The sequence below is a fragment of the Saimiri boliviensis genome, chromosome 17 (genome assembly GCF_048565385.1).
Source record: "Saimiri boliviensis isolate mSaiBol1 chromosome 17, mSaiBol1.pri, whole genome shotgun sequence".
Lineage (NCBI taxonomy): Eukaryota > Metazoa > Chordata > Mammalia > Primates > Cebidae > Saimiri > Saimiri boliviensis.
The window spans coordinates 3362544-3380852 of NC_133465.1; the positions used below are offsets into that span (position 1 = coordinate 3362544).

Genomic DNA, 18309 nt, shown 5'->3' on the forward strand with positions numbered 1-18309 from the left:
GGGTAACAAGAGTGAAACTCTGTCTCAAAAATAAAATAAAATAAAATAAAAAAATGTAATCATACCATACATGGTTTTATTCCCTGTTTTCCATGTCAATAAACCGATATATAGCGGCGTATTTAATGTTTTTATGGATATATAGCATTATTTATATATTCTATTAGTGACCTTGCAGTTGTTTCCAAATTGTCACTATTCTGTCTTCTTCATCTTCTCTCCTTAGGACTAATTCCTACAAGGAGAATTGGTGAGTCACAGAGAATGCACATTTAAATACTTTAAAACATATTGTTTGTCAATCTCACGCCCAGTAGAAACGTATGTAAGGTTCCTTTCCCCTTGCTCTAGCCAATATAATTAACCTTCTTAATACTCACAAAATAATCCAGAATTAATGCTCAGCAAACAGATCTTCCAGTTGGAGGCGGAGAAGTGGAAGAGATTCCTCCTCTCAAAAAAAAAAAAAAAAAAAAAAAAAGTTTGCTGAACACGCTAGCGTAGAGAAGTTGTTAAAAAGTTTCCGGACTCAAAAGGGCTCCTCCAAAGCCCCGGGCCTCCCGGCTACCCGCCCTGAAGCCGCTACGCCCCTGTCCTGGGCCCGGGGTGGCCGCTGGGTGGCAAAGGGAAGCCCGGGCCGACGGCGGTTCCAGCGCACTGCCGCCAAGGCAGGCGAAGAAGAGGGCCACACTGGGTGGGGACAACAGGGCCCGGGTCCCAGAGGGCACGAAGGAAGGTCAGGGAGAGGGAATTCAGAGTTGGAAGCGGTGGATCGAGTGAGAAACCGCGGCGGCAACGGTCTCTCAACGCCGAGACCCCGCCGTGCGCCGCCGGGGACGCGAGGGGACGCTGCTGCGGAGGGTGAATGAGTCCCTAGACGCGGGGATCTCTGCACACCCCCAAAACACACACCCCATCCGGTACCCAGCACCCAGTACCGAGGGTCTGGTAACAACTTCCCGGAGGCCGCAGGGGCAATGCGGGCTCGCTGTGTCCTTCCTCTCGGCGCCCCCGAGGCCTCTGTCCAGAATCAGAAAAGGATCTTAGGTTTAAACCCTGTGCCTCCTCTCGGGGAGCCCCCTCACGGCGTAACCCAGCAGGGAGGAATGGCACACGTGAAGGAAAATGCGTTCAAAAGCCTTACCAGGAGGTGTCAGAATCAGCAGCATCTGACGGTACTCTTGGGAGAAAGGACGCCAGCCCCTCCTGGCCAGCTGTGCGCTCTGCCAAAGCCCTGGCTCGACCCCGCACACCTTGCTCGGTTGCCTACTCCAGATTCCAGTTGGAGGAGCCGGCTGTGGCCACCCCTAAGAACGAGGTGATGGGAGCGGTGGGGGGCTGGGTTCTGTGTTGGTAGTTGCCATGGTCTTGCTCCGAGTTCTGAAGCCAACTTGCCCACTCCCTGAGAGGCCCAGGTCACAGAAGCGGTAGGTCAGAAGCCAGAGGGGACCTGAGGAGTGCCACTCTGGAGCCTACCGGCACACCTGCTGAGATGGAGGCCTCAGATGGGCAAGGGGGTGAAGGGGACAAGCCACTGGAGAAGGTGAAGTGGAGTGTGAGGGAGGGAGGGAGGGAGGGAAGGAAGGAGGGTCCCGGAGGGGCTGGTTTTGGAAAGCAGAGAACATGAAATTCAGGAAAGAGGAGAACAATGGTATGGTACCTGAGACAGCAAGAGGCCTAAAGCACAAGAATGTTCATTCATTCAGACGTCTGTGCCTGAACTGCCTTCCTGGTGAGATGATGGGGAAAGAGGTCACATCTCATTGTTGGTTATGAAGACTTGAGAGTATGTATGCGTATGTTCATGTGGCCTGTGTGTGTGGCTGTGTGGTGTGTGTGCTGTGATTGAGGGAGTTGATCTGCCAGAGTCCTGTGTCTCTAGGACCTGGAGGAGCCTGTGTCACATCTCCTCTCTCTGCACTCTCTCCCTTTCTCCTGGCCTTTCCCTTCAGACTGGTCTGGATATGGATCTTCCTTGTTCTCCCTGAACACAGACCAGAATTCGTACTTTTCTGAGCAGCTTTTGAAAGGTGAGGTGCAAATCCAGTTCTGACTCCTAGTTTTACTTCACCAGTCACTTTGTCAACTGCTGTTCAGCTTGCTTGCTTTCTCTCTCTCTCTGTTCTCTCTCTCTCTCTCTCCTCTCTCTCTCTCTCTCTCTCTCTTTTCAGGGTCTTGCTCTGTCACCCAGGCTGGAGTGCAGTGGCTCAATTTTGGCTCACCACAACCTCCGCCTCCTGGGTTCCTGCAATTCTCCTGCCCCAGCCTCCCAAGTAGATGAGATTACAGGTGCTCATCACCACACTTAGCTGATTTTTTGGTATTTTTGGTAGAAATTGGGTTTTGCCATGTTGGCCATGCTGGTCTTGAACTTCTGGGTTCAAGTAATCCGCCCACCTCAGCCTCCCGAAGTGCTGGGATTACAGGCATGAGCCACCATGTCTGGCCTAGTTTTCAGCTTCGTTTGCTCCACTTTTGCAGTCAAAGGTTCTTTCTCGTCATCACCAGCGCCCACTTTTTTTGAATGCTCATTAGAGGCACGGTTTATTAGTCTATTTTGCATTCCTATAGAGGAATACCTAAGACTAGGCAATTTATAAATAAAAAAGGTTTATTTGGCTCACAGTTCTGCAGGCAATACACAAAGCATGGTGCCAGAATCTGCTTCTGAGCCTCAGGAAGCTTACAAGCATGGCAGGAGATGAAGGGGGAGCAGGCTTGTCACTTGGTGAGACAGCAAGCAAGAGAGAGAGAGAGGAGGACGTGGCAGGCCTTGTTACCGCTCAGCTCTCACATTAACTGACAGAGTGAGAACTTGCCTGGTTAGGGCAGGGAGGGAACCAAGCCCATTCATGAAGGATCCACCCCCATAACCCAAACACCTCCCACCAGACCCCACCTCCAACACTGGGCATCACATTTCAATATGAGATTTGGAGGGGCCACACATTAGGCTGGGCCCATTTCTTTGCATCCCTAGCCTTTAGCATCATGTCACATGGTATGTGTGACATGATGGTAAGTCATGTGACATGATGGTAAAGGCTAGGGATGCAAAGAAATGGGCCCAGCCTGATGCAGTCAGCAAACATTTGAGTGAGTGAGTAAATCAATCCCTGCTCATTCCCCCAAGCAGTCGCTTAAAACTTCTGATGCCCCATTGTTCTCATGTGTAACCAGGGTGAATGATACTGAAACTGTGTAAAATTAACCAGATAAAAAAAGAGGGGAAAAATGAAAATAAACTGAGCTTGCAGCCCATTCAGCATGAGTCATGAGGTCAGCCTGTGCTCTGACCCACTTCCTTAGAGTTCTTTGGTGCCTGTTTCCTTAGAATTCCATATACCCAGCCAGGCACGTTAGCTCACAACTGTAATCCCAGCACTTTGGGAGGCTGAGGCGGGTGGATCACTTGAGGTCAGGAGTTTGAGACCAGCCTGGCCAACGCGGTGAAATGTCGTCTCTACTAAAAATACAAAAATTAGCCAGATGTGGTAGTGCACACCTGTAATCCCAGCTACTCGGGAGGCTGAGGCAGGAGAATCACTCTTGAACCCAGGAGGCGGAGGTTGAAGTGAGCCGAGATTCCACCACTATACTCCAGCCTGAGTGATAGAGTGAAACTCTGTCTCATAAAATAAATAAATAAAAAGAATTCCACAGACCCTGTTACAAGATGATATTCCCTTAACTGCTCTGTAGGTAACAGCTCTAACATTACAAAGCATTAAGTTTGCTCTCTAAAATACTATTTCAGGTCCTACACACCAGTAAAACTACAGATGCCAGATGGTCTAAGGAACCCTTCAAAAACCTAATTCACCAAAGAATACAGTTTCCACATCCTCATAATTTCATCCCCCTGACGTTGACCAATCAATGACCCCAGTTTTTTCAATCCCTCCCTCTCCATGATCTCCTTAAAAACCCCAGTCCAGAACTCCTTCAGGAGGGGTCTCTTTCCGTCTCCTCACTGAGCACCCAACGATCAATAAAATCTCTCTCACAGTGATGTGATCTTGGCTCACTACAACCTTCACCTCCTGGGCACAAGCAGTCCTCCCACCTCAGCCTCCTGGGTAGCTGGGACCACAGGGCATGCCACCATGCCTGGCTAATTTTTATATTTTTTGTAGAGACAAGGTCTCACTATATTGCCCAGGCTGGTCTGCTGCAACTTTTGTTGTCTTCATATATTGGACTGTGACTGTCCAGCAGGCCTATAAACCTGTTGGTCATATAACATCTAACCTGACAGAATTTGTGGGAGAATAAAGTGGGTTAATGTTTATCAGGTGCTTTGCAAAGTTACCTAGTAGAATATGCTATGATTATTATAAAAGAAAGAGGTAGAATATTCTAGGTTTTTTAAGCAGAGACTTTCAGAGATGAGTTTCTTTGCCCAAGGCTCACTCACATCACTGCTGGGTCCAGAAGGTCAGAGGGCGACGGAGAAAGGCTTTGACTGCCATTTGGGCCAGTCCTTGCCCAGCACTGCCCGCAGGAGTCACGGTCCAAACCCCTGGCTGAGTGCCCCCTGCCTCCTCCCAGGTGACAAATGCACCCTGCCTAGAGACAAGCTCCAGCGCCAGCCCTGCCAGAGACTCACTCCTGCGCTATGCCAAGGGCCTGGATCAGGACACCTTCAAAATTGTGAGTAAACGGCCTGCCTGGAACCCTGTCCCCTTTGCCCCATTGGCCAGGAAGGCTGAGTCAGGAAATGGCAGGCCTCAAACCCACAGTGCATTGCCCCACTTTCTTACCCTTGGGAAGGACGTGGGGTGAGAGGTGCACCGGAGCCACCTCCCGAAACACGCAGCACCTCGCCACTGAAGGCTGTGGCCACACGGGTCTGCTGAATACCTGGGACGGCCCCTCGCCTCACCTGTTGCCTCCTCAGTGTAAAGAATACCTAAGACCACTGAAGAAGTTCCTGCGAAAGTTGCACCTGCCCGGGGACCTTTCCAAGAAGAAGAAGCTGAAGGACATGAAGCAGAGCCTTATGGTCCTAGGGGACCACGTCAACACCTTTCTGCAGCATTACTGCCGAGCCTGGGAAATCAAACACTGGAGAAAGTAGGGCAGGCCCTTTGCTCCCTATACTACTCCTGGGACACCCTGCTCCATTCAAGGGGACACCTTAGTCGATCCCTAGGTCCTTCATCTTTATGTGGAGGAGTCAGGAGCCTGGAGGGGTGGAGAGAGCTCTTAGTCACTCAGGGCAGCCCTGACGGCACCTTGGCTCTGATTGAGTAACTGGCTGCAGGCGCTGACCACCAGGACAGGATATTCAAGTTCGGGCAGATCTCCACCCCTCCATCCCCCCAACCCCAAACCCTGAAGGGACATGTGGCCCATATTCTCCTGGGTGGGTCCTGCCCCGGAGATGGATGCTGGAGGGAGAAAGCACTGTGCTCCACCTCCCCAGCCTGGGGCCTCTCTCTTACAGGATGCTCTGGCGGTTCGTCTCCCTCTTCTCAGAGCTGGAAGCAAAGCAGCTTTGCCGACTTTACAAATACACCAAGAACAACCAGCCGGCCAAGTTCCTGGTGAGGCATGGGACAGTTCTTCCTGGACACAGCTGAGGATTGGTTGGGGCGTCCTTAGACTCTGGGGAAGGCCTGGGACTGGCACACCCAGAGCCCCTCTGCTCCTTCCCAGGGCACACTGCCAGGGCAAGACTCTGCTGCTCAACCTTTACCCCTGCCCTGGGCAGAGTGAGCTGAAGAGGCTGAGGCTCAGCATCAAACTCTCCATATGTATTTAATCCATAGCAGGCGAGCCTCCAAACTGGGGCTTAGCCCGGAAAAGTTCTTGGTTTTGCCCAGGAAAGAATTCAAGGGTGAGCCAGAGGTATTAAACAGCAGCTTGCATGGCAGTGGCCATGCAGAGTAGCCGCAGAGATCCTGCTCCTGGCAGAGCGCGGCTGCCCTGCAGGCAGTGTGCCCAGAGTGGCAGCTCAGGGGCAGTTCTCTGCTCAGACTTAGCCCCACTTTTAATTACATGCAAATTATGGGGTGGTTATTCAGAATTTATTAGAAAAAGGGTGGTACTTCTGGGTTATTGCCATGGAAAGGGGTCACAACTTCCAACTATGACTATGGCAGTGCTAAACTGACCTGGCATTGGTAGGCACGTCTGAGAGAGAGAGGTGCTTTCACCTCTTCCCTGTTTCAGCTAGTTATTTTTTTCCCCCAGCCTAGACTTTTTTTTAAATAGCAGTTTAAAGTTTACAGAAAAACTAAGTGGAAAGAGGCCAGGTGCAATGGCTTACGCCTGTAATCCCAGCACTTTGAGAGGCCAAGGCAGGTGGATCATAACGTCAAGAGATTGAGACCATCCTGGCCAACATGGTGAAACCCCTGTCTCTACTACAAATACAAAAATTAGCTGGGTATGGTGGCCCGTGCCTGTAGTCCCAGCTACTCAGGGGGCTGAGGCAGGAGAATCACTTGAACCCGGGAATCAGAGGTTGCAGTGAGCTGAGATTGCACCACTGCATTCTGGCCTGGGCAACAGAGCGAGACTCCATCTCAAAAAAAAAAAAAAAGAAAAAGAAAAAGAAAAAGAAAAAGAAAAAGTATACAGTTCCTGTCTACTCTTCCCCTCTCCCCATTTCCCTAATTATTGGCATCTTGCATTAGAGTGGTACCTTTGTTACAACTGATGACCTAATATTGATACATTATTATTAGCTAAAGTCCACAGTTCACAGTAGGGCACCCGCTTCATGTTGTATAGGCTATATATAGGTTTTGCCAAATGTATGATGACATGTATCTACCATTACAGTATAATATGAAAGAGTTCCATATACACGTCCTCATACACTGTATCATACGGTCCTAAAACCCCCTATGCTCCATCTATTTGTCCCTGCCCTCCTACTCCCAACCCCCTGGCAATCACTGATCTTAGGTTCACTGTCTCTGTAGTTTTGCTTTCTCAGAATGTCATATAGTTGCGGTCATACAATATGTAGCCTTTTCAGATTCATATCAATGAACTTTTCATACTAGGCTTCATTAGAATCCATTGGTTTCAGGAGGTCCCTGAGGTCAAAATATTGCACGGACTCCTGGGGGTTTACAAAGCACATTTTAAGAACCACCAGTCCAGGCCGGGTGCGGTGGCTTAAGCCTGTAATCCCAGCACTTTGGGAGGCCGAGGCAGGTGGATCACGAGGTCAAGAGATCGAGACCATCCTGGTGAAACCCCGTCTCTACTAAAAATACAAAAAAAATTAGCTGAGCATGGTTGCGCGTGCCTGTAATCCCAGCTGCTCAGGAGGCTGGGGCAGGAGAGAATTGCCTGAACCCAGGAGGCGGAGGTCGCGGTGAGCCGAGATCGTGCCATTGCACTCCAGCCTGGGTAACAAGAGCGAAACTCCGTCTCAAAAAGAACCACCAGTCCAGAATAATCATCATAGATAAAACAGTTATAAAGGCATTCTTTGTGCCAGGCACTTTGTGTTTCTTCAATATTCAAAAGTAACCATAAGTGGTCATTAGGATTATTGTCTGCAGCAAGTAAGGTAATTTGTCGCAGTCCTTATACCAAGTAGGAAGGAAGAGGCCAAGTTCAGCCTCCAACAGCTGGGATGAGAGCTGCGCTCTAACCACTCCTTCCTGTCACACTCAGGCAGGGCGGCTGGAACCAGGCCCCCGCCTCTGCATCTATTTCTTCCTCTGGGCATGTAATGACTAGATCATTTCAGTGATCTCTTTTCTGATTGCAAGGAGCTGCCACTCAACTGATTTCTAGATTCCTGAATTTCACTGCCCTGAATTTTTTTTTTTTTTCTCCAAGACAGTTTCGCTCTTGTCTCCCAGGCTGGAGTGCAATAGCGTGATCTCAGCTCACTGCAACCTCCATTTCCCAGGTTCAAGTGATTCTCCTGCCTCAGCCTGAGTAGCTTGGATTACAGGCAAGCACCACCACACCGGGCTAATTTTTGTGTTTTTAGTAGAGACAGGATTTCACCATGTTGGCCAGGCTGGTCTCAAACTCCTGACCTCAAGTGATCTGCCCACCTTGGCCTCCCAAAGGACTACAGGCATGAGTCATTGCGCCCGGCTGAAAAATTTATTTTATACACACACACACACACACACACACACACACACACATATTCTTTGAATTTTAATTTCAAAATTCAGGCTCTCAATTTTATGAAAATTTTATTTTTTTAAACAGACTCAAAGCTTACAAAGGCTCCCAATTTAATTTTTGCTAAGTTAGGTCTTTAAAACAAATGTTTCGCTGCAAACAAACCGGTAAGACACTGCAATTCCAAAAAGAGATGGAAGCTCTGATCTGAAAATAAAGGACAACCCAAGAAGACACCACTGGCAGCTTGCCTCCATGTCCTCAAGGTCCTTCCTCTTCCACATCTGTGATTCCTACCTTTTGGTTAGGGAAGTGTGAGGGGCAGCCAGATCTCAGCATTTCTCAACCAACACAGGGCCGGGACTCTAAGATTCAGGTCCCACCCTCTCCTAACACTCTCCTTAACACGGAGCCTCCATGGCAGGCGGCATTGTACCCCTCGGATGCACCAGAGAGATCCTTGCTGGCCGACCAGGAAGACAGTCTGCCCAAGCTCTGTGATGCCTGGGGGTTGCGTGGAGACATCAGCAGCGTGAAGGAGCGGCTGTCCAAGATGCAGGCCCCAGCTCAAGGGAGCTCCCTGCCTGGGGAGCAGACATCCCAGGACCATGTCGAGAGAGGTAATGCCCATTTGCTGCTGGGGTGATGCCTGGGCCCACGGATTTGTGAGTGGTGTCTGGGTGTTTCCCAAGAGTAGACTCAAATAGCCAGGAGCGTCTGCCTGGAGCCTGACAAGTTCCTCTTCCCTCCTTTGCATCTTCACCCTGCCTTTTCCTTCCTGTCCATCTTTTCTTCTCCTTCTCCACTTTGTCTCTTTTTTTTTTTTTTTTAAGCTCTCCTCTTCACCAGGTGTGTTCAATATAGAAAGGTTTTTTATTTTATTTTATTTATTTACTTGAGATGAAGTCTTGCTCTGTCGCCAGGGCTGGAGCGCAGTGGTGAAATCTTGGCTCACTGCAACCTCTGACTCCTGGATCCAAGTGATTCTCCTACCTCAGCCTCCTGAGTAGCTGGGATTACAGGTGCCTGCCACCTTGCCCAGCTAATTTTTGTATTTTTAGTAGAGACTGGGTTTCACTGTGTTTCCCAGGCTGGTCTTAGTCCTGAGCTCAGGCAATCCACCCACCTCGGCCTCCCAAACTGCTGGGATTACTAGGCGTGAGGCACTGCGCCTGGCCTTATTTTATTATTATTTTTTAGGTTTGGCTTGTTTGTTTGAGATGAAGTCTCACTCTGTCACCCTGGCTGGAGTGCAGTAGCTCGATCTTGGCTCACTGCAACCTCCGCCTTCTGGGTTCAAGTGAGTACCGGGTACTGCCTCAGCCTCCCAAGTAGCTGGTATTACAGGTGTGCACCACCATGCCCAGCTTTTGTATTTTTAGTAGTTGCGGGGGCGGGGAGGGGGGTCTTGCCATGTTGGCCAGGCTGGTCCCGAACTCCTGACTTCGAGTGATCTGCCCACCACGGCCTCCCAAAGTGCTGGGATTACAGATGTGAGCCACTGAGTCTGGCCGGTCCTGTTTAAATTGAGGATGTAAACATACAAGAGAATGAAGACCAATCCACAACTAAGATGCTCTGGCCCAAGCAGTTCATGACTCAGATGAGGAACGTGAGCTCTGGGCTTCTGGAATGGTTTATCTCTGTACCAGGGGCTTTGTATCTGTTAATTTCACTCAACCCCTTTATCATCCTGATGAGATAGGTGGTATTATCTCCCTTTTACAAACAGCTGTCTGAGGCCACAGGGCAAAGGATGTATCAATCAAGACAAGCTGCCTGGAGGGGGTAAATTTGAGACAGGCTTTAAAGAAAAGGATAAGGATGTGGATGAAAGAAAGGAAGTGCAAAGGTGAAGGGCGGCCAGTAGACGGCCTGGATTTGGCGGTGAATGGAAGGGCAGGTCGGAGAGATGCAAGGAGGGAAGTAACAGGAGAAAGCCTTGGACGATGGGTTTTCATGCATTTATTAAAATTAATAACGTTTTTAGTACTATAAATATAAACAGAAAATTTGATTATACAGGTATGCAAAAATAAGGAAATGTAAACATCACATTGTCATCATCACTATTAACTTTCCAAATCTTTTAAATGTGTGTGTGTGTGTGTATATATATATATATATATATATATATATTTTTTTTTTTTTTTTTTTTTTTTTTTTTTTTTTTTTTGAGACGGAGTCTCGCTGTGTCTCCAGGCTGGAGTGCAGTAGTGTGATCTGGGCTCACTGCAACCTCCACCTCCCAGGTTCAAGCTATTCTTCTGCCTCAGCCTCCCCAGTAGCTAGGACTACAGGCTCGCACCACCATGCCCAGGTAATTTTTGTATTTTTAGTAGAGACGGGGTTTCACCATGTTGGCCAGGATAGCCTCGCTCTCTTGACCTCGTGATCCACCTGCCTTGGCCTCCCAAAGTGCTGGGATTATAGGCATGAGCCATTGCGCCCAGTCATAAATATATGTATTTTATTTTTTATTGAGATGGAGTTTTGCTCTTGTTGCCCAGGCTGGAGTAAGGCCATGACCTTGGCTCACAGAACCTCCGCCTCCCAGGTTCAAGCAATTTTCCTGCCTTGGCCTCTCAAGTAGCTGGGATTACAGGCACCTGCCACCATGCCTGGCTAATTTTGTACTTCTAGTAGAGATGGGTTTCACCATGTTGGTCAGGCTGGTCTCAAACTCGTGACCTCAAGTGAGCCACCTGTCTTGGTCTCCCAAAGTGCTGTGATTACAGGCATGAGCCACCACGCCTGGCCTAAATATATATTTTTTAAGTAAAATGAGATCATGCTGTACATGTGATTTTGATTTGGAGTTTTTTTTTTTTTTTTTTTTTTTGTTTTTTTTTTTTAGATGGAGTTTCACTCTTGTTGCCAGGTTGGAGTGCAATGGCACAATCTCGGCTCACTGCAACCTCTGCCTCCTGGGTTCAAGTGATTCTCCTGTCTCAGTCTCCTGAGTAGCTAGGATTAGGGCACATGCTACCATGCCTGGCTAAGTTTTGTATTTTTAGTAGAGACAGGGTTTCATCATATTGGTCAGGCTGGTCTTGAACTCCAGACCTCAGGTAATCCATCTGCCTTGGTCTCCGAGTGCTAGGGTTACAGACATGAGCCACGGTGCCTGGCCTGGAGTTGCTTAAAGTTAATGATATCAACCTTTCTTTTTTCTTTTTCTTTTTTTTGAGACGGGTTTTTCAGTCCTGGCACCTAGGCTGGAGTGCCGTGGCTTGATCTCAGCTCACTGCAACCTCCACCTGCTGGGTCAAGCGATTCTCTTGCCTCAGGCTCCCAAGTAGCTGGGACTACAGATGCACACCACCGTGCCTGGGTAATTTTTTTATTTTTTGTAGAGATGGAGTTTTGCCACGTTGCCCAGCCTGCTCTTGGATACCTGGGATCAAGAGATCCACCTGCCTCCACCTCTCAAAGTGCAGGGATTACAGGCATGAGCCACCATGCCTGGTCCCAAATCAACATTTCCACATCAATATTTTCATTTCATCTAATAGCCGGACTAAATATTTTGTATTCACATTTTCCCAACAGCCAAACATAACATTTGTACTGGCTTCTCAAAGCATGCATTTCACCTGGTCAAGTCTCTTAAATTTTTAAACCTAAGAAAGTTCTTTTTTTTTTTTTCCCCCCATCCCTGACCTGCTGAAAAGATGAGGCCATTATTCAGCAGAATGTTCTCCTTCCTAATTTATTCCCTGTTGCTTCCTTTTGACATCTTTTAGCTCGTTCCTCTATAAACAGGACTTGAAAGTCTTCATGGGTTCGTGTTTTTGGCTAGGCTACATAAGAGATGAGGTTATGTTCTTCCCATTATTACCTGACAAAGCACAAAAGATCTCATGGACCCACAGGAATGGGGGTGAGATGATTCACCAAGTCTGTCCTTATAATGAAAATAACCTATGTGGTGTTTCTTTGGCACTATGTTCATAAAGTCAGTTATTTAATTATTTACTTTTTTTGAGACAGAGTCTCACTCTGTGGCCCAGGCTGGAGTGTAGTGGTGCGATCTCAGCTCACTGCAACCTTGGCATCCCTGGTTCAAGCAATTCTCCCGCCTCAGCCTCCCAAATAGTTGAGATTACAGGTGTGTGCCACCATGCCTGGCTAATTTTTGTATTTTTAGTAGAGATGGCCAGGTGGGTCTCAAACTCCTGACCTCAAATGATCCACCTACCTCAGCTTCCCAAAGTGCTGCAATTACAGGCATGAGCCACTGTGCCTGGCCATAAAGTTAATTTTTAATTTAAACTTGGCGGTGGGGTTTGTAAACAGTATTGGGAATTGGGTCATCAGGCCTGAGAAAGGAGTAAGGAAGAATCCGAGACTGGACCCAGAGGTCAAGGAAACTTGGGTCTTGCCCTGACTCTTCCCCTAACTTGCTGTAAGACTCTGGGTAGGTCATTGTTTTACCCTATACCTAAACTGGGGACAATGCCATCTCTCTACAGCGTTTCCGTGAGAAAAGACTAAGTGATATATAGGTTGGAAGTTATATAAAATTTTACTATTCTTCCTCTCTGCCCCTACCACACCCCCCATGTATTACAGACTGAAATAACTTACCATTTATGATGTCACTGGGACTGTCTCTGACCTTCCCTTTTTCAGATTCTTTAAGGAAACTTTCTCAAACATCAACACTCAAGAGAAGGAGGATAAAGGAAGTCCCAGAAACTCCAGGGACTGACCCATAAGAAGATCTGCTGGGACAAGAGGCCAGCTCACCCTGGCTCTCAGAGCATGGGAAATGGGGACCAAAAAGGGAAAAAAAGAAAATTATCCTTATTAAAAGGATGCTCAGGTCTTAATCAGAAATCAATGAGGTGGGAAATAAACATTCTTATGACAGTTCTACTTTACTTGACTAACAGTCATTATTTTTAATTTGTTTAAAAAATACTTGCCAGCCACCTAAGTGGCAGGTGGCCCACATATGCATGGATGAATAAGATATGGTCACTTGTGTCAAGGACAATCACAGTCAAGTGAAGCAGACAGACACAGAAAAGACATGATGGCAGGGTAAATACAGGTGACTGAGGCAGGCCTCGGAGGAGGTAACAAAGCAGCTGGGCGTCTGTGGGGGGAGTGCACAGGTGGGGAGGGAGGGAGCCTGGGGTCCGAGAATGGCAAGCCTGGCAGCCTACCTGCATTGTCTGGGCTTCATTCTGTCGGTAGCTTGGGATGGGCAGTAGCAAGGGAGGTATCAAGCAGTGGAATAAATGGGTTGATGAGGGCACTGGGGAGATGCTCTGGTGACCGTGAGCAAGGTGCACGGAAGACAGCGAGGCTAGAGGCAGGAGACCAAAGAGGAAACAACACCGACGGTCTTAGCTAACATGGTGGCTCGAGCCAGCAGTCACAAATCTGCAGCCTGTGCACTAAAGTAAGGCCACTGATTGTTTGTCCCTGGTCATATTCTACTTGTTTAAACATTTTAAGGCCAGGCATGGTGGCTGATGCCTGTAATCCCAGCACTTTGGGAGGCTGAGGTGGGAGGATCCTTTGAGTGCAGGATTTTCAGACTGGTCAGGGCACCATGGCAAAACCGCATCTCTACAAAAAAATTAGCTGGTCATAGTGGCACGCATCTGTGGCTCCAGCTACTCAGGAGGCCGAGGTGGGAGAATCGCTTGAACTCATGTTAGTCTTTTCTCACGCTACTAATAAAGACATACCTGAGACTGGGAAATTTATAAAGGAAAGAGGTTTAATTGACTCACAGTTTCACGTGGCTGGGGAGGCCTCATAATCTTGGCAGAAAGCAAATGAGGAGCAAAGTCACATCTTACATGGCAACAGGCAAGACAACGTGTGGAGGGGAACTCCCCTTTATAAAACCATCTGATCTCATGAGACTTATTCACTACCATGAAAACAGCACGGAAAAAAACCTACCCCTATTGATTCAGTTACCGCCCCCTGGGTCCCTCCTACAGCATGTGGGGATTATTACAATTAGAGGTGAGATTTGGGTGGGGACACAGAGCCAAACTATATCATTCGGCCCCAGCCCTTTCCAAATCTCACATCTTCACATTTCAAAACCAATCATGCCTTCACAATAGTTCCCCAAAGTCTTAACTCATTTCAGCATTAACCCAAAGTCCAAGTCCAAAGTCTCATCTGAGACAAGGCAAGTCCCTCTCACCTATGAATCTGTAAAATCAAAAGCAAGTTAGTTACTTCCTAGATACAATGGGGTGCAGGTATTGGGTAAATCAACTCATTCCAAATGGGAGAAATTGGGCAAAACGAAGAGGCTACCTGCCCCATGCAAGTCTGAAATCCTATAGGGCAGTCAAATATTAAAGTTCCAAAATGATCTCCTTTGACTCTATGTCTCACATCCAGGTTATGTTGATGGAACAGGTAGGTTCCCGTGGTCTTGGGCAGCTCTGGCCCTGAGGCTTTGCAGGATACAGCCTCACTCTTGGCTGCTTTCACAGGCATTGATTGTATGCAGCTTTTCTAGGTATACAGTGAGCTGTTGGTGGATCTACCATTCTGGGGTCTGGAGGGCAGTGGCCCTCTTCTGACAGCTCCACTTGGCACTGCCCCAGTGGGAACTCTGTGTGGAGCCTCCCATCCTACATTTCCCCTCCACACTGCCCTGGCAGAGGTTTGCCATGAAGGCTCCACCCCTGCTGCATACATCTGCCTGGACATTCAAGCATTTCCATACATCCTCTGAAATCTAAGTGGAAGTTTGCAAACCTCAATTCTTGACTTCTGGCACCCACAAGCTTAACACCATGTGGAAGCTGCCAAGGCGTGGGGCTTGCACCTTCTGAAGCTATGGCCCAGGCTGTACCCTTTAGCAACACTGGAGCAACTGGGATGCAGGACATCAAATCCTGAGGCTGCACACAGCAGGGGAGCCCCAGACCTGTCTCAGGAAAACTTTTCTTTTCTCCTAGACCTCTGGGCCTGTGATGGGAGGGCTTCCGGGGAGGTCTCTGACATGCCCTGGAGACATTTTCCCCGTTGTCTTGGGGGTTAGCATTTGGTTCCTCCTTACTTATGCCAATTTCTGCTGCCAGCTTGAATTTCTCCCCAGAAAACGAAATTTTCTTTTCTATCACACCATCAGGCTTCAAATTTTGTGAACTTTTATGCTCTGCTTCCCTTTTACATGTAAGTTCTAATTCCAAACCATATTGTTGTGAAAACATAAAACTGAATGCTTTTAACAGTACCCAAATTACCTTCTGAATGCTTTGCAGCTTAGAAATTTCTTTTGCCAGATGCCCTAAATCATCTCTCTCAAGTTCAAAGTTCCACAAATCTCTAGGGCAGGGGCATTTGCCACAGGGGCAAGTGTCTCTTTGCTAAAGCATAGCAAGAGTCACCTTGCTCCAGTTCCCAACAAGTTGCTCATCTCCATCTGAGACCACCTCAGTCTGGACTTCATCTTCCATAGCACTATCAGCATTTTGATCAAAGTCATTCAAAAGTCTCTAGGAAGTTCTAAACTTTCTCACATTTTTCTATCTTCTTCTGAGCCCTCCAAACTGTTCCAACCTCGTCTGTTACCCAGTTCCAAGGTCACTTCCACATTTTCAGCACCAGGAAAAAAACTCTTTTCCTGAGACAGGTCTGGGGCTCTCCTGTTGTGTGCAGCACCCCACTACCCAGTACCAATTCACTCTATTAGTCTGCTCTCATGTTGCTAATAAAGACATACCAGAGACTGAGTAATTTATAAAGGAAAGAGATGTAATTGACTCACAGTTCCACAGGGCTGGGGAGGCCTCACGATCATGCCAAAGGTGAATGAGGAGTAAAGAAAGTCATGTCTTACATGGCAGTAGGCAAGAGTATATGCAGGGGAACTACCCTTTATAAAACCATCAGATTTCATGAGACTTATTCACTATCACGAGAACAGCATAGAAAAAAACCCACCCCCATGATTCAATTACTTCCCACTGCGTCCCTCCCACAACATGTGGGGATTATTACAATTAGAGGTGAGATTTGGGTAGGGATATGAAGTTAAACCATGTCAGCCTGGTGGGGGTAGAGGTTGCAGTGAGCTGAGATTTCACCACTGCACTCCAGCCTGGGCAACAGAGCAAGACTCTGTCTCAATTAAAAAAAGAAAGGAAGGAAAGAAGGAAAGAAAGAAGGAAGGAAGGAAAGAAAGAAAGAAAGAAAAAGAAAGAAAGACATTTAAAAAATTAGTTGCCAATATCAGAACTTGGTATATCTCACATTAAAAATAACAGATTTCTGGCTTCTTGTAAAAACTGCCCACACTTGGGCCTGCATTTGCACATGACGACGGGCTTGGGCTGAGAAGGAGCTGTGTAGGCTTCACAGATATGCTTTCCATTCACCACAGTTCACACCCCTCCCTGTTGCCTTCCACACTGTCCCTTTTCACTCATTTAGATCACCTTTGTGACCCTTGTAGCCTCTGTAACTTGCTACCCCTGGAGTACAAAAAGGCAATGGAAAGTATGCAGAAAAGGGAGAATCGTAACGTATGCGATTATAGAAAATGGGCAGTTTTTGGTGACAGATGTGGGAGATGAGAAAGGGAGGAGGGAGGGAGGTGAAGATGGTGCACTGTTTCCAGCTAGAAAGACCAGGTAGATGATAGTCATTTCTAGGAGGGTCCAATCATTTCCCAAAAACACAAATGACATCCTTGCCAGGGCTCTGCCTAAGGCAGCAGCATAGAGGGCGCAGGGCTGGCCTGGAGCAGGAGACGCCAGGGCAGATCTGTGTGACCCTTCTCCCTCCCTCCCTCAGTTTGCATTCAGAAGTGAGTATCGTCATAGACTTATCACGCTAAAATGAGTATCAATCTAGTCTCGAAGAACGAGTTCAGGGACGCGTGAATGGGGGAAGTGGGGAGGAAGCGCCATTTCTTTCTTCCTTATAATCATGGCCTCTAGAAGTGGCAAGATAAGAGAAGGCACAGGCCTGGGGCCAGCCTGGCTTGGCTAGATCCTCATAGTTTTGTCAAAGCAGGGAGGATTTCAGAGAGAAGGAAGCCAGGCTGGAGGGTGTCCATGGTGACTATGGGCTTTCCAATGTTTTCTACTCCTGAGAGATTTCACTGACAAGTGAAATGTGGCCGTTTTGGGAACAGTCCAAAACACCAAGTGTCTCCAGAAGGGGAGGCAGCACTGCCACCTAGAGAAATTATGGGACACAACAGCCTTGTTCTTTCAACTAGTGTGTGCAAACCAGCGTGGGCAGAAGATGACGAGAAGGGGGCCAGGAGTGCGATTAGCAACCGTGAGAACAATCGGGATGCCTAAAGGCGAAAATAGGCAACAAGTGAGGCTTGGTTTTGAAGCTTTCTTTTCTTTTCTTTTTTTTTTTTAACCTTACACGGAGTCTTGCTCTGTCACCCAGGCTGGAGTGCAAAGGTCCAGTCTCAGCTCACTGCAACCTCTGCCTCCCGGGATCAAGTGATTCTCCTGCCTCAGCCTCCTAAGGAGCTGGACTTACGGGTGTGTGCCACCACGCCCGGCTAATTTTTCTATTTTTAGTAGAGACAGGGTTTCACCATGTTGTCCAGGCTGGTCTCAAACTCCGCCCACCTTGGCCTCCCAAAGTGCTGGGATTACAGGCATGAGTCACCACACCCGGCCATTTTTTTTTTTTTTAAAGAGATGAGGTCTCACTCTTGTCCAGGCTGGAGTGCGGTGGCATGATTATAGCTCGCTGCAGCCTCAAACTCCTAGTCTCAAGTGATTCTCCCATCTCTGCCTTCCAAATAACTGAGATTCCAAGCATGACCCAATGCACATGATGACTTTTACTAGTTTTCTTCTTTTTTTTTTGAGACGGAGTTTCGCTCTTGTTGCCCAGGCTGGAGTGCAATGGCGCAATCTCGGCTCACCGCAACCTCCGCCTCCTGGGTTCAGGCAATTCTCCTGCCTCAGCCTCCTGAGAAGCTGGGATTACAGGCACGTGCCACCATGCCCAGGTAATTTTTTGTATTTTTAGTAGAGAAGGGGTTTCACCATGTTGACCAGGATGGTCTCGATCTCTTGACCTCGTGATCCACCTGCCTCGGCCTCCCAAAGTGCTGGGATTACAGGCTTGAGCCACCGCGCCTGGCGACTTTTCCTAGTTTTAAATGGAAAAGTCTCCTAACGGCGAATGTAGTGACTGACTATTGCCTGACCCACTCCCACCCTAGTTTCTCAG

At 48.0% G+C, this 18309-nt stretch overlaps 1 protein-coding gene across 1 annotated transcript; it reads left to right on the forward strand.

Moving 5' to 3' along the window:
* Nucleotides 1-1477: 1477 nt before the first annotated feature.
* Nucleotides 1478-12958, forward strand: CHCT1 (CHD1 helical C-terminal domain containing 1). Its single transcript, XM_010339702.3, has 6 exons — nt 1478-1543; nt 4552-4653; nt 4901-5076; nt 5450-5549; nt 8534-8729; nt 12745-12958. Exons 1-6 carry the CDS (start codon nt 1493-1495, stop codon nt 12828-12830), a joined length of 711 nt encoding a protein of 236 aa, XP_010338004.1. The 5' UTR covers nt 1478-1492; the 3' UTR covers nt 12831-12958.
* The last annotated feature ends 5351 nt before the right edge of the window (nt 12959-18309 follow it).

What these genes read in the sequence shown, in the direction of transcription:
- CHCT1 (XM_010339702.3), top strand. Translation starts at nt 1,493, where the DNA reads ATGGAGGCCTCAGATGGGCAAGGGGGTGAAGGGGACAAGCCACTGGAG. An exon ending in ATCAGGACACCTTCAAAATT is followed by an intron (nt 4,654 to 4,900) that starts GTGAGTAAACGG and finishes TTGCCTCCTCAG; the next exon opens with TGTAAAGAATACCTAAGACC. An exon ending in ACCAGCCGGCCAAGTTCCTG is followed by an intron (nt 5,550 to 8,533) that starts GTGAGGCATGGG and finishes CCTCCATGGCAG; the next exon opens with GCGGCATTGTACCCCTCGGA.